At 31.9% G+C, this 15,095-nt stretch overlaps 1 protein-coding gene across 1 annotated transcript in view; it reads left to right on the top strand.

Moving 5' to 3' along the window:
- Window positions 1–15,095, top strand: part of LOC111051066 (cadherin-87A) — a 196,797-nt gene that overhangs the window by 133,666 nt on the left and 48,036 nt on the right. The window contains exon 29 of the mRNA XM_039421490.1: window positions 9,998–10,167. Within this exon, the coding sequence (XP_039277424.1) occupies window positions 9,998–10,167 (170 nt within the window). The remainder of the gene's footprint in view (window positions 1–9,997; window positions 10,168–15,095) is intronic.

Raw genomic sequence — 15,095 nt, 5'->3', positions numbered from 1 at the left:
AGGATCAGGCCAAGGAACAATTTTCAAGGTAAAATAAGATAATAGTTCATTGTACAATCTTTTTCTCTAAAGACCCCTATAATTCTAAATAATAATTTGTTATTCATCCCAAAACCCTGAATGACCAAAACTATTACATTTTTATTTCTTTTTCCCGCCATTTGATTACATATTTGGTGGAGGCTCAAGGGTTATTTTTAATCCAGCTTTATACTTGGACTTTTCTGGTATCCTCAATTCTGTGATCGCATTCTTTATTATTGAATATTGTTTTTTTCCTTCAGTGAAATGGGTCAAATAGTTGAGTTTAAACCTTACGGGGCTGTAGAAACAGTTGTTAGAATGAATTTCGAGGATTTAATGAATTGGAATATTTTGGAACTATAATGTTATCATTGCCTATTATAAAATGTATTACTAACGGATTTCGATGGATTAAGAATAACGATTATGAGATACACGATACTGGAAAGATTACGATCTACGATTATTGATTTTGAGATTTTAAATTGTAAAAGCTATGGTAATTGAAAATTTTGTAAGATTGCAAGATTTATGATTAATGCTTATTGGAGAGATTTAGACATTTATGATGATATGGGAAATTGATGATTATTAAGAAAGGATTAAATTGGAAATTAATTATATTATTAGAGAGATTTTGAGATATGGAGAATTTATAATTATTGAAACCGGATTAATTGGGAATTCATTTTTTATTATTGAATATAATTGGATTTGAACAGATTAACAATGGAAAAACTTAGACCTTAACTATTACCGAAATTTTTTGATGGAAAAGATGAAGAATTTGACATTGATGATTTTTTTGATTACTTTGAGAAGGTTGCCGCAGCAATTGGTTGGGTCGATGAAAGGGATAATTTATTATATCTACGGGCTTGTTTGAAAGGAAGTGCTGAGAAATACTTTGAAATTTATTATTGAGACCGATTTGATCCAACAAAACAATTTTGAATATATGCCACTGAAAGAAAAATTGATCAATTTTTTTCGATCTCCTCCCAAATTGTGGGAATTAGAAAAGGAATTGAATACTTGTAGAATGGAATTTGAGGAAGATGGCAGAGATTTTGTAGCAAGAGTTTTATCCCTATGTAGGAAATTAGATTCGAATGTCCAGGAATCGCGGATATCAGAATTATATTAAGAGGTTTGTCTTCACATATACATATATATATGGAAGAATTATCACGTTACCCAATAGGACCATTGAAGAATTGTTTGAAAATATTGAGCAATATGAATTATAATGCCATAATTTCTTGAATGAATGGAAATTTGGACTAGTGCAACTAATAGATGATAATATGGAAACAGAATTTGAAGAATTATTGGAAATCGGAAATGAATTTGAAATTGAGAATCGTTTTGAAAAAGCTCTTAATTGTGATCCATCATGTGAGGATTTTAATATTTGTGATGCTATTGTTTCGAATGAAATAAATATTTGTTGTGATGCTAGTTTTACAAAAGTAGTACATGAGGAAGATAATTATAATTGACAAAGTGGAAAAATATATGGAAATGATTAAGGAAAAACTATTGGAAAGTGACTTAGATTTTTCATTTAGGATTGATAACAGGTTGTTTGAAAATCGTCTGACATGTCTGATAAAACAGGTCTGAAAATCGTCTGATATAATTTGTAATGAACATGATTCTATTGAGAAAGTGTATCAAAATGCTAGTATTGTTTATAATAATGGAAAGCGAAGACGTAAGCGTAGGAAATGTAAAATTTGTGATAAATTTAATCATCTAACTTGGAATTGTTGTTATACCTTGAGATACAATTACCGGATACATACGAAGATGAGAAATATTTGTGAAAAAGAAGGCTATGATATTAAAGTGTGCATTTTCGATGGTAGGAAGTTTCCAGGAATTAGAAAACGTAGGAATAAATATTTTGTTAACAGAAAAAAGGTGTTTCATATAACTGATAAAAATTCAATAGGACCGCAAATGATATTGAAATGAATGGATTGACTTTTGAATCGGTAAATTGTGTTAAACGAAAAATTACTAATTCATTTTAAACGAAAAATATTGATGACGATAATAAACATTCTGTTAACAGGAGGCAACGATCTTTTGATAATCAATAATCAATTATGGATAAACAATAAGCTGGTCGTGAAAATATTATATTGAACCGATTACATAAATGTGAATCAGGAATTCGTGAGAACAGTGAAATAAAAAACACTGAGTCAGATTTGAATAATTGTAATTTACTGAATGATATGGAGGATAATAAAAGTGAACCAGATGAATTTGTGAATGAGAACTCTGTAGAAAAACATGATGAAATTTTGATCAATTTAATGCGATCTGATAGTAAAAATATCTTGGAAAGCGTGTCCCAGTTAAGCGTTAATAGCGATGAGGTATTTATTGAAACAATTCTGGAGAAGTTTGAAAAACGAACGTTGCAGATTCAGCGAAAGTATCACATGAGACAATATTGCTAGTAGAACGAGGCCTTTAGCTAATTCATAATTGTCATTCAATGATCAACACTGACCAGAGTAATATTCGATGTCTAATAATTGAGAATAATTCCTATCTGAGGAAAGATTAATAATGCTCATGGAGGAAATATGAGCTAAAAAGAATAATGATAAGAATAGACTAAGCTACATTAGGATAGACTATTTTAATAGATGAATTAGATATTACTTATTGCAGTGTACATATTATTATTATTATTTGTTGAGGGAGAAGACAGTTAGTTGAATATCTTCTAATTTGATTGCTTCAAATAATTAAGATATTTCTATGATTTATATCGAGAAAGTATTGATCAAGTTGTTGGAAATGAAAAGTTTGGACTTCATAATTGTTATTGGAAATAATTGAGCTGTTAAGTGGGAATCGTGAAATATATTTTGATTGAAATATAGTTTGTATGAAAATTTTGGGTTTTCTTGGTATTTGTTAGTAATAATAGATAGTGATAATTGACCGAGCGAAGTGAGGTCTAAGATTCAAGTCGACGGTTTGGCATTTCTCTTAATGTTTAAATATTTAAATGTTTGAATGTTTATATGTTCCGCATTTACGGCGAAACGCGGTAATAGATTTTCTTGAAATTTTACAGGTATGTTCCTTTTTTAATTGCGCGTTGACGTATATACAAGGTTTTTGGAAATTTTGCATTTCAAGGATAATATAAAAGGAAAAAGGACCCTCCTTCATACGCCAATATTAGTAAAAATCAGACTATAAAATTATTCATCATAAATCAGCTGACAAGTGATTACACAGATGTGTGGAAAGCCAGTCTATTGCTGTATTTCCATAAGGCCGGTTACAGAGCTCGACCGACCGTCAGTGCGTACGTCAGTCGCGCTTGTCTTTTCCATAGATATTCCATGTATCCGTACAGAGCAGGACTGACGGCACGCATGCGCACGGTCAGGACCATGCGTTTTATACAGCGTACGAGGACCATCGGTCGAGCTCGTGCGCATCCGTTCCATCGGTCGACTGACGCGCTATTGAAAAAAATAGAAGCTTTCAGAGCTGTACTGATTAGTAGACCGATCGCAACATAACCAATGTTGATCAAACAATCAGCTGATATTGAATTGAATAGCATAATGAGTGAATTCAATTAATATTGTCATATTGAATTCAGAGTTTTTCTATACATTTCTTGAATCATTTCTAGATTTTTATTGAAAAATATAATATATTATTAATATTATCTACATTTATTTGATCCGTAGCTTAAAGTGACTGCAAGTATTCCCAATGGTGATACAAGCTCGAAATAACTCATCAAAATTTCTGATGGACATTATGAGGTAGTTGAAAAATGTATCTTCACCCCAAGCAATGATGTATATAATGGCACTAAATTCCCTTTGAAATGCTCTTTGGGCGACCATCGGGTGAACTTGATATCTACGTCTTTTAATCTTTCGTTTATGAAGATAATAAGCTGCAATAAAAATCTGTAAAGGCATCCATTTTGTGAGTCAGAAAAACTTATGTATGGTCAGGATGGTGCATACGCACTGACGGTCGGTCGAGCTCTGAATGTGTAAAACTGATTCATCGATGCGTACGGTCAGGATGGTACATACGCACTGACGGTCGGTCGAGCTCTGTAACCGGCCTAAGGTCTATAGTTTCAATTACAGTAACTATATTACCCACAGTATGGCCATTGACTGTCACGCTTCTGATTGGTTAGCCCGGTCACATAGTACAAATCCGCCATTAAGATTCCAAACAAACTTTTAAGTCCTATCTTATAGCATTAGAAATTTAGAACCTAGCACTTCTTTTACCGATTGTAAACATATTTTGAACTCACGATGAGTTTGATATATCATTTTCGAAGGGAAATTGATTAGACTTCTATATAGGCAATACAGAACATTTTAAAAACACTAATAAAGCTTGAAACATTAATTTTCCTTCCTTCGGACTTATCGCAGACCACTTCTAGAGCTTTCGCGGACTACTTATTGAGAACCAGTGATCTAGATAAATATGCAGAAAGATAAATTTCAATTTTATTGTATTTCCTCATCCAATTTATTGGATCGAACTTCAAGTAAATCAATTTCAAAATACTTTTTGCGGCTCAATTAAATATAACATTTTATGAAATTTTCAACCGTGATTAAGTGCTGATTAAGTAAATCTTGACTTCTATTATTGATTCTCTTCAGTACTGAGTACCCTACCCAAAACATGTTCAATAATTGGTCAATAGTTATTGATATAATATGGATTTAGAGTTGCATTACCACGAGCTTAAGATTTGAAATATCACTAAATGTGAATAATAATGGTATAATAATTGGCTATGTGTTTTCTTTTTCAATTGCTTACATGTTTATTAAAATCAACTTTCAGGTTACGTTCCCTACTTTTCATTTTTACTCGCTATTATCTACAAATCACTATTTCAAGTTCCAAAACTATATTGGGAATATAGAGAAAACATTAAAGAAATTATATCGAAGTTAATAATCACAAAAATATGCTTTAATAAGTAAAGGCAAGTGATTTTACTTATAATCGCCTTTGAGCTCCATTGTAAAATTCAAATATTTGGAATCTTCATGGCGGCGGCGGGAAAAAAAATTCAATGGCCATACTGTGGGTAATATAGTTACTGTAGTTTCAATCAGGTACTTGTGGATGAGAATACTGCGTGAGGTCTACTATTCACAGAACTACTAGTATTTCGTATATTAGTTTTTGATCTTTTTGATTTATTTTAATATGGGATTGCGTTTGAGCAATGGATAATATTTTGATATTTGAACTAATAATGAATGAACTTTTCAATTTTAGGATTTAGGATTTAAGTTTTGATATAGGTTTTCTAGATATGATTCATTGCAGTATATTTCTTTATTGAGTTTAATTTTACTATGAATGATTATTAAGTGTACATGCTTGAGATTTGGAGTACGAGTTTTATTGATTACTTTTCCAACATTTAGTAATGTTATTAATATATTATGGTTTAAAAGGCTGCAATATTAGGTTTTGGAGATGGAAATTTCTTATGGAAATTTATTAAATCAAATAGTTGAGTTTAAACCTTACGGGGCTGTAGAAACAGTCGTTAGGATGAACTTCGAGGATTTAATGAATTGGAATATTTTGGAACTATAATGTTATCATTGCCTATTACAAAATGTATTACTAACTGGCAGAAGTTTTTTTTATATATTTATTTATTTAAAGTCGGGAGTGGTTTAACCGGACCTTTGAGGATCAGGCCAAGGGACAATTTTCAAGGTAAAGTAAGATAATAGTTCATTGTACATTTTTTCTTTTCAGATCCATAATTTTAAATAATAATTTTTGTTTCGTTATTTTCAAAAGCTTGAACGACCACAGATCAGCAAGCGAGTAGCACTTTAATTGTTATCTGATTATTATAATCAGAAATTTTGGTTGTTGGTTATAGTTGTAATCTTTCCTTTATCTAAATTACATTTGTTTTCTGTTTCGCACCGTTACATATTTGAATATTCGTAATAAATAAATAATTTTTTGATATTAAATAAAAACCGAAAGCTATAGTTTTTCTCTCTTCCCACCATTAGATTACAATGGTTAATATGGTAGTAGCATATATGCGCTGTATAATTCACTATAATCATTGACCATAATATTAGTCCAGTCACCAGGTACTTTTTGCTGGAAAAAACTGCGAACAAGCTAATTTTTCGTGCAATTATTCTGGAGCATAGATATACAAAGTTGACCTTCTAACCCCTCTTTTTACAGGGTGCCCCAAAAACCTCGGATTTTCGATTCCTTTTCCAGTTTTCTGCAGTTTCCGCCAAATCAAGCCAACGGTCGGAAAAAATCTATTTATGATTCAAAATCCCTTAGGGCGTAATGTTGTGCTCTACAACCTCACAACAGGTATACTATTCTATCTCAGATAGATTTCAGGTACCTGATAACAATGTTCCTTGTGTTTTGGAAAACACCCAGTTTTTAGCTTCAATCACCATCATTAACTTAATTGTTCTCACATTGAAATCTTGCACATTGATTTAGGTTTCTGACATCAAAGTCGATCAGAATCACCCGGTAGATGCACTTAATTTTATTATTTCCTAGTTTATAGACGCGCATAAGGATACCTCAAGGATTAAAATTTCATAGACTCATGGCTTTTGACACAATGATTTGATCTTTTTGTACTAAAACTCATTCATGTCCGCTCGTCAAGGCGTTCAAAATCACGTATCATAAGTCAAATTCGGTCGAAAAATAGAAAAATTATCCTTGATTATACTTTAACCTGTATTTCCATACACAATGAATGTCTTATTTCTATATTCAAAGGTTCTTTTGGAAACCCACAATGATGAAAAATTTGTACTTGGTCTTAGAGTTAGAGCAGAATCTTTTCTTCCATTTGTAGTAAATAGTTGATGAAAAAATTAAAAGCTCGATTCTTTTGTTTCAAAAAATCATTTAAATAAATATATTTTTCTCATTTTTACGTGTTCGGTAGTTTTTTGATTAAGTAAATGGTTGAAGAAGGACTAGAGGCACCTAACCTTGTAGAGCATGAAATTCTTCACAATTTAAAACCAATTTCAAGTTTTAACCATGAATCAGTCCCAATTTTAGAGGCTGTTGATTATTAGTAGAATCGTGAAAAAATGGAATAGTAAAATTCGCTAATTTTTCATACAGCTGTAACTCTCCAATAGTAATTGTACGAATTTGATCGTTTTGTGGAATGACAAGAGGAGCAAATTCTCTTCAACCTTGACTTGATTTCGAAGATTTCTTATCGAGTATTCAATGAGAAAGAATGATTCAACAATAACTATACATAAACGAAAAATCGTATCCAATATCTCCCTAATATAAGTCCAGTCAATGAAGACAAAAGCCAGACAAAGGGAAGCTGAATTTAACTACTGTATATGAAATCCTTTCCAAATAATCTACATCTTAAGAAATTTGTGTAAACAAAAATATATATTCCTGTGTTCTAATCATCGTTTCATGTTGAAAAATCATTCCGTTTCCTGTCACCAAAATTTTGTATGTCATGTCTTGTTATCAGTTACCGTACTTGGTGATTAGAAAACCACAGAACACACTAGAACAAAAAGTAAACAACATGGAACACTTTTCAGTAAGATTGTATTTCGATTGGATATTATTGGTTGATATGATTACTACAGAAGTATTTTCATCAGTTTTCATGATAATTTTGTACTATTTTCCTCAAAAGACGGTTAAAATTTAAATTGCATAATTTTTCCATAAATTTTATTCTAATAATAACAACATCAATAGTATTTCAATAATGTCCAAATCATACGCGTATTTCGTTGGGATCAAATAATCTAGTATTTATGGAAAAATAACTCGTAATCACTTATTTATGAAGAAAGAGAAACTTGGGTTGTTACACCATTATCAATCTCTAAGGAACTTCAGATTCATTAACTTACTAAAGAAATCAATATTTGAATGATTAATTTCCATTTATAAAGAGCGAGTTGAAAATGGTATTGCCCAAAAAACTAGTCTTGTTTTTCTATAAACAAGTGATTGGGACAATATCAAGTACATCTCAATTATATCGTTATATATCCTTCAATAGACCAATATTATAATGAAATTTCCATTGTAATTAGACATTAGAAAAATGTATTATTATAAGCTTGTTCCTATCATATCAGGTAAATTTTTCAACTGCCTTTACTGTATTTGATGTATTTTAACTTCCGACTTTCATTTTAACAACATACTTTGTGTAACACGTATAAGATAGGTAATGAAATGTATTTAAATTCGGAAGTTATATCAATCAATTAAGAGTAGGCCTATAATCGAACACCTTCACAGACTTGTTTCTATCACATCAATCTTATGTATTTTCATTTACAATTAATATAATTTGTTCATTTAATCATTATACGAGGGCTATTTTTTTTCAACTTCCGATCGTGCCGCTAGATGGCAATGCGAGCGGCATTGGCCAACAATGCGCGGCAGCTGACTATGCACATCTCACACTATAACCTCACTCGTTTTCGGCCATCTGTCGTCATTACCAGTTCATCTAGCGACACATAAACATGGCTAATATGATAGAATCTCCCGCCAAGTGTGAGTTGCGAAGATTAATTCATTTTTTGCAAGCTGAAGGGTTATCCGCAGCAGAAATTCACGTAGAATGAAACGAGTATATGGTGAAAGCTTTATGAGTGACAGTGCAGTGCGTGATTGGAGAGGAACTGTGCAGAACAAAAGGAAAGGAATGCTCACATCGGGAGTGGTGCTCATTCATGACAACGCCCGTCCTCACAGTGCTGCTGTGACGAAGCGTCTTCTTGACGGGTTTAAATGGGACGTTTTTGACCATCCGGCGTATAGCCCAGACTTAGCACCAAGCGACTATCACCTTTTCCCGGAACTGAAGAAAATGCTAGGAGGGCAGAGCTTCCGAACAGACGATGCGCTGCAAGATGCTGTGAAAAACTATCTCAAATCACTGGCGACTAACTTTTATGAACAAGGTATTAAGAAGCTTGTACCCAGGTATGAAAAATGCCTCAATCTGAATGATGACTATGTTGAGAAGTAACTAATAATGTAAATAACTTTTGATAATAAATTCATTCAATTACTCTCACTAGTTACTTTTTTATACCACATCGGAAGTTGAAAAAAATACCCTCGTATATTATTCGGGAGAAAAAAACAGGCAAGCTTCTAACTATTTCGATCTCGAATGTAAATGAGCAACTCAGTCCAAAATATGGTTAAGTAAACTTTCTACATTTCAAAACTATTTTCAGTCCAGTAAACATCTAGAATCTTTTCTAAAGGATGAATGGAAATTATAATCCCAAGATAATTAGTAAGATAATGTAGAGGCCTCTCTTTATAATCGAATCAGACAGGCAAGATGATGTCAGAGCTCTCTCGCTAGAGCCTTCCTGGTTACCCAGTTCAGTTTGAATAATGCATGTTCAGTTCAGTTTAGTAGTTTCAGTTCAGTTGAGCAGTGAATCTGAATCAATGAAGAGATGCCTCTACATATGGGTTACATATAAATATGATTATGTATAGAGTCAAAACAAAGTAAAGGCGAAAATAGAGTATAGCAGAGAAGCTAGCTGAGAATGTTGAAAATAATTCATATTGTATTGAAATGTGTCAGAACATAGTGGAGCGGTGACGGTAAGGTAAAAGGTAGAAGCATAGAAAAAATCATATCTTTTATAAAATAATTATTATTTCATGTATGGTAGAAGGAAGCGGAGAGACATGCAGTATTTAAACACTCTAAGCTACCTTATTTACTACACTCCACTATGTCTTCACCCTAACTCAATAAACCATGAAAACTTGAAAAATATTGGATTTTTGAAGTTGAAAACATACTTATATTCAGAATTGAATGATATTTATAAACATATCCCTAAAAAATATATGAATTTTTTGGCAGGATCGAACGTGTCGTCAGGCTCGGTTGTGCCGAGTCCATTCCGGATTTCGAACGCAGGCCGCCTGAAGACGGCTACTCTAGTCGCCGAATACAACCAGGAGCGATTCCAGCTGGACGTAGTCGCTCGCGAAAAGACTCACCCGTTCCGAGAGGCCAAAGCCACCGTTCATGTAAGTCTCCATTCATTTATCACTGTATTTCAATTCAGAAAAATCGGTAAATATTTATTAGATGTTGGAGTATATTTACAGCAGTCTATTTGTATTGGAAATTGAATTATCCCCTGTTCAGAACATAGCTCTCAGCCTAAACTATTACTTGCCGACAAAATATCGGGAAGCAAGTTTTGTTGTTACCGTTGTTGAAAGTGTTTTCATAGTTAAATCACTCTTGAAAGAGTGATTTCCATAATTTTATGATTGTCTTATTTCAAATGTATGTGAAGAGTTGTTGAAATTTAAATTTGAGAACAGTAACAATTTTTTCTAGAAAAACAATACATGTCACCCTATAATTGAAAATTATTATAAAAATTCATCAATAGCGTTTGTTATATGTTTCCAAACAATATTTCAAAATATAGAATATCAATATTACTTTTGATTTAGCTTTATAATTTAAAGAAAAATATCTCAACAGAAAGTTTAATATGTAAAGAATAGTTTTTTTTTTTTTGAAATTGCACATAAATTTAATAGATAGAAAAATTTAATTTTTATTGCATAAAAAAAATTTAGTATGTTGAATAAAAAAAATTATTATTATTATATTTTTTTTTTAAAATGAATTGATGAATTGTTACATTTATTTTCACATAAAATTTCAATAAATCAAAAAATGTTCATTTCTTTCACTATTGTCGCGGTTGATTTTATTGATGCACATTTTGGAAAACAGTCCGTTAAGGCACTCAGTATGATTTTCAGTTAAGTGTGACTCCAATGTGATGACGTTAAGTGTTGGCTGATCTGGATGCACGAAGTGTGGGCTGATACTTGTAGTCGACTGCTGCATACCAAACTCGATACAGGTGACATCTCTGTTAGCATTTCTTCATGTTTGTAGTAGACGGCTGCATTCCAAACTTGATACCGGTGACATCTCAGTTAGCATTGCTTCATGTTTGTAGTAGACGGCTGCATTCCAAATTCAATACAGAGTCACATAAATTTTGTATCATATTTGTAATTATACAATGTACATTTCAGGCTTGAAATGACAATGTAATTTGTTTTTGGGAAAAGAGATAGACGCTGCATACAGGATTAATTTAGGTGAGGATTAATTTAGGTAAGGTTTGGTTTTTTGATATTTTCAGCTTTCAAGGTTTAGAGTTCTGCATACAGGAATAATTTAGGAGAGGATTTTTTGAATCAATTCTTTCATGATACTGTGACTGTTCTTCTGAATTCAAAGTTGTGAATGTGAACATGGATGGCAATTACCTCCAGGTAATGCAGTAGTGTTGAAGTTTGAGATACAGAGTCAGCAATAAGCATTGGCATTGCTATTGGCGTATTCTTTGGTGTCGGCTTTGGCATCGGCGTTGATATTGGCATTGGCGTTGGCGTAGCTATTGACATCAGCACAGGCATCGGCGTTGATTTTGGTGTTGGCATCAGCATTGGCGCAGATTTTTGGCATTGGCGTAGCTATTGGCATTGGCGCAGGCATCGGCATTGATTTTTGTTGTTGGCATCAGCATTGGCGCAGGCATTGGCATTGATTTTTGTTGTTGGCATCAGCATTGGCGCAGATTTTGGCATTGGCGTAGCTATTGGCATTGGCGCAGGCATTGGCATTGATTTTTGTTGTTGGCATCAGCATTGGCGCAGATTTTGGCATCAGCATTGGCGCAGATATTGGCATTGGCGTAGCTATTGGCATAGATATTCGCGTTGGCATCAGCACAGGCATCGGCGTAGATTTTGGCGTAGTTATTGGTGTTGACATTGGCGTAGTTATTGGTGTAGGCCGCAGCGTAGATATTGGCGTAGATATTGGCGTAGTTATGTCACACTAGTTTGAAAATCACCCAAATGTTCTTAACACTCTTCATGGCGTTCACTTGTTACTGATTTCGAGATTCACATGATAACTATTTCAATGTTAATGTCTGTGCTGTACCTGTTATCTTAAAATGCTTATAAACTAAGAAGAAAAACTTGATTAGGCTATCAATACAATCTAATACACATAAAAATTATTTTAAATATATATAAATTGAAATTTGTTAACATCTTATTATACAGTCAGCAATACATAAATTGTGAAATATGGACATATCAATGATAAATTTAAAAAAAATTCATTTATTCACTGTTCAAATATCAACATTTTAATCCATTCTTCAAAATAGAAATAGAATTTCATAACACCCTGTATCATTATCAAAATTGTAAAAACAAACATCATAACAACACAACAAAATTTAATTTCAATACATATTTCAATAATTTCAGACATTTGGTCTTCTATTCAATCATTTCATAATATATTGCATTTCATTATTATTTAATATAACATTTCATTTATAGCATGTTCATTTCACATTTATGATTTATCATTCAGGGTTTCAAAATTATTTAGTTTTAATTTTGTTCAAAAATTGTATAAAAAGCAAATTATTTAATATTATTAATCATCGTTTGTTGGATACTATAGTTTATTTCGACTCTTCAATGTTCTAAACACAAACTACATTTCATGACAAAACTTTACTATCAATCATTAAACAAGAAACCATTCAAAACATCAATATATTTTGCTTCAAAGGCAAACAATATTCATAAGTAATCATCATTTTGCATCTATGGCAATCAACATTATTAATCATTATTTTTGCATCTATGGCAATCAACATAAGTAATCAACACAAAAATATTATCTCATTACTGCCTCTCTAAGTCATAACCTCTGTTATTCCTTCTTTAGGCAATAATGGGTTTCCATCTCAAAAAAAACAATCACATACCAGCAAAATTCTAATCAACAAACCCCACTAAAAATTCTACATACACTCCAGCATCCATTTCAAACGATAATCAATCATATCAAAATTTATAGAACAAACAGTTTTAAAATTTAAAAAAAAAATATCAATTACAAAACACTTTAGAAAAATTTTAGCCTTTAACTCATTTCAATTGATAATATAACACAACGTTTTAAATTAACCAATTATTTTTTAAAATAATTTAAAATTTAAAGACTGTATAATAAGTATAAACATTTCAAGATTATGATACAAAGATGATCAAGATGAAATACTGGGTAAGTAAGTTCCCTAAAAAATACAAACAAGAGGAAAAGAAAATTGGGTAAATAAATTCCCTAAAACAATACACACAAATTGATACACTTCACATAAGTGATACATGATGAAAAAATATGTCACAAGCACACAATTCTTCACACTACAATGGATAGATTTTAGAAAAGTTAAGTTTTATCAACAATTTAAAGATTAGGAAAATAAGCTACTATTTCAACTTCTAATATTATTTCAGAAGAAATACAAATTTAAATGACTATGGACAAGATTGGTTAAGATATGCATCATAGAAGAAATTTACTGAATATTACACAAAGACAGGAAAGAATCGAAAATTGAAAAGATTAAGGGCCAAGAAAATAGGCTACAGGAAAGAAAAAAGATACAATTATGGACTCTTACCATACGTAGTATTTACGGTCATTGCTATTCTGAATCCCGGCATGACACAGGATTCCTAATCATTGTGTGTTGGGGAATACTCTTTCATCATGTGACTCACTGTCATCATCTTGTAAATAAGCAACTTGAAACAACCTTTGAATACTAATACATCAATGGTGACTTTGTGTTTTGTTTTCTTCAATAGTATGATTTTATTCATAGGTTCATTTGTTTCAACCAAGCAGTTTTGCCTACAAAAGTTAGTCATGTTCACTTGAGAATGCATAGCATACACCTTTTCAATTCTCAGTTGAAAGTTGAACTCATCAACTTGACTCAAAGCAACATTCATTTTGTTCACATTATTCCTAACCTCCACAGAAACCTGTCTCATGTAATCATTCATTTTGTTTACAATCTTCCTAACTTTCGATGTAGTAATCTGATCCATAGAAACATTCGATTTGTTTACTGTTTTCCTAACCTTCAATGTAGCAATAGTACTTTCTTGATAGTTGACTTTCAATGAAGACAACTCCCTACCTACTTCTTTACTCAATTCTACACTTTCACTATGGTTGACTTTTTCAACAACAGTAACTAGGCCTACATTATCAGAAACTTGAATGAGTTGATCTTGTAACTTAACACTACTATCATCCTGCTTCAATTTGTTTTCGTTTTCATGATTATCACTCAATTTTTCAGCAAATTCTTGCTTCATATCATCAAACCTAGCATTAAACTTAGCATTTTGCTCATCAAACCTAGCATTTTGCTCTTGTTTAAAATTATCAAACAGTTGTGTTAAGGTAGCTATTAACTCATCATCAATTTTAATATTTTTCATATTGTATGCCATTTTGCTAGTCTGCACAGATAATATATTCATTAGGACTTGATCTCTCTTGAACTGATTTCCCACTCAGCAACAAACCATTCATAACCTATCAAGATATCTATGCTACTAATAATTTTTTACAACCAGGGATTTCATGGTGTACCATTTGGGACATATTTATTTTGTAATTCGGTCCCACCACAGGGGTAACATTTGCCGTGGTATCAATTTTTCCTTAAACGGTTGGATTAGCATTTAACACCTATCACCTAAGGAAGTTGTCGGCTCCAATAAAATAGATTCTTGATAAACTGTGAATGGATCTATTGCCTATGAATGAGAAATCCAGTTTTCAGAGCAAATTAACTTATAATCTTCAGATGAAAATTTTGGGAAAACACAGAAATATACAAAGAACAATAACTTACAAGCCTAATGATTTCAAGTAACTACGAACTAAAATACTTATCTAGTTTACAGTTGAAACACAGTGGCTATTGGCTTTACTACACTAATAGCGAATTTTGCACAAAAATTTATATAAACTTCAATCTAAAACATTAATAAATTCATTTAAACAGACAATAACTCAGAGCACA

The sequence above is a fragment of the Nilaparvata lugens genome, chromosome 2 (assembly GCF_014356525.2).
Source record: "Nilaparvata lugens isolate BPH chromosome 2, ASM1435652v1, whole genome shotgun sequence".
NCBI classification, from domain to species: Eukaryota; Metazoa; Arthropoda; class Insecta; order Hemiptera; family Delphacidae; genus Nilaparvata; species Nilaparvata lugens.
The sequence above is the reverse complement of the archived record's forward strand: the minus strand, read 5'-3'. Positions and strand labels throughout refer to the sequence as shown.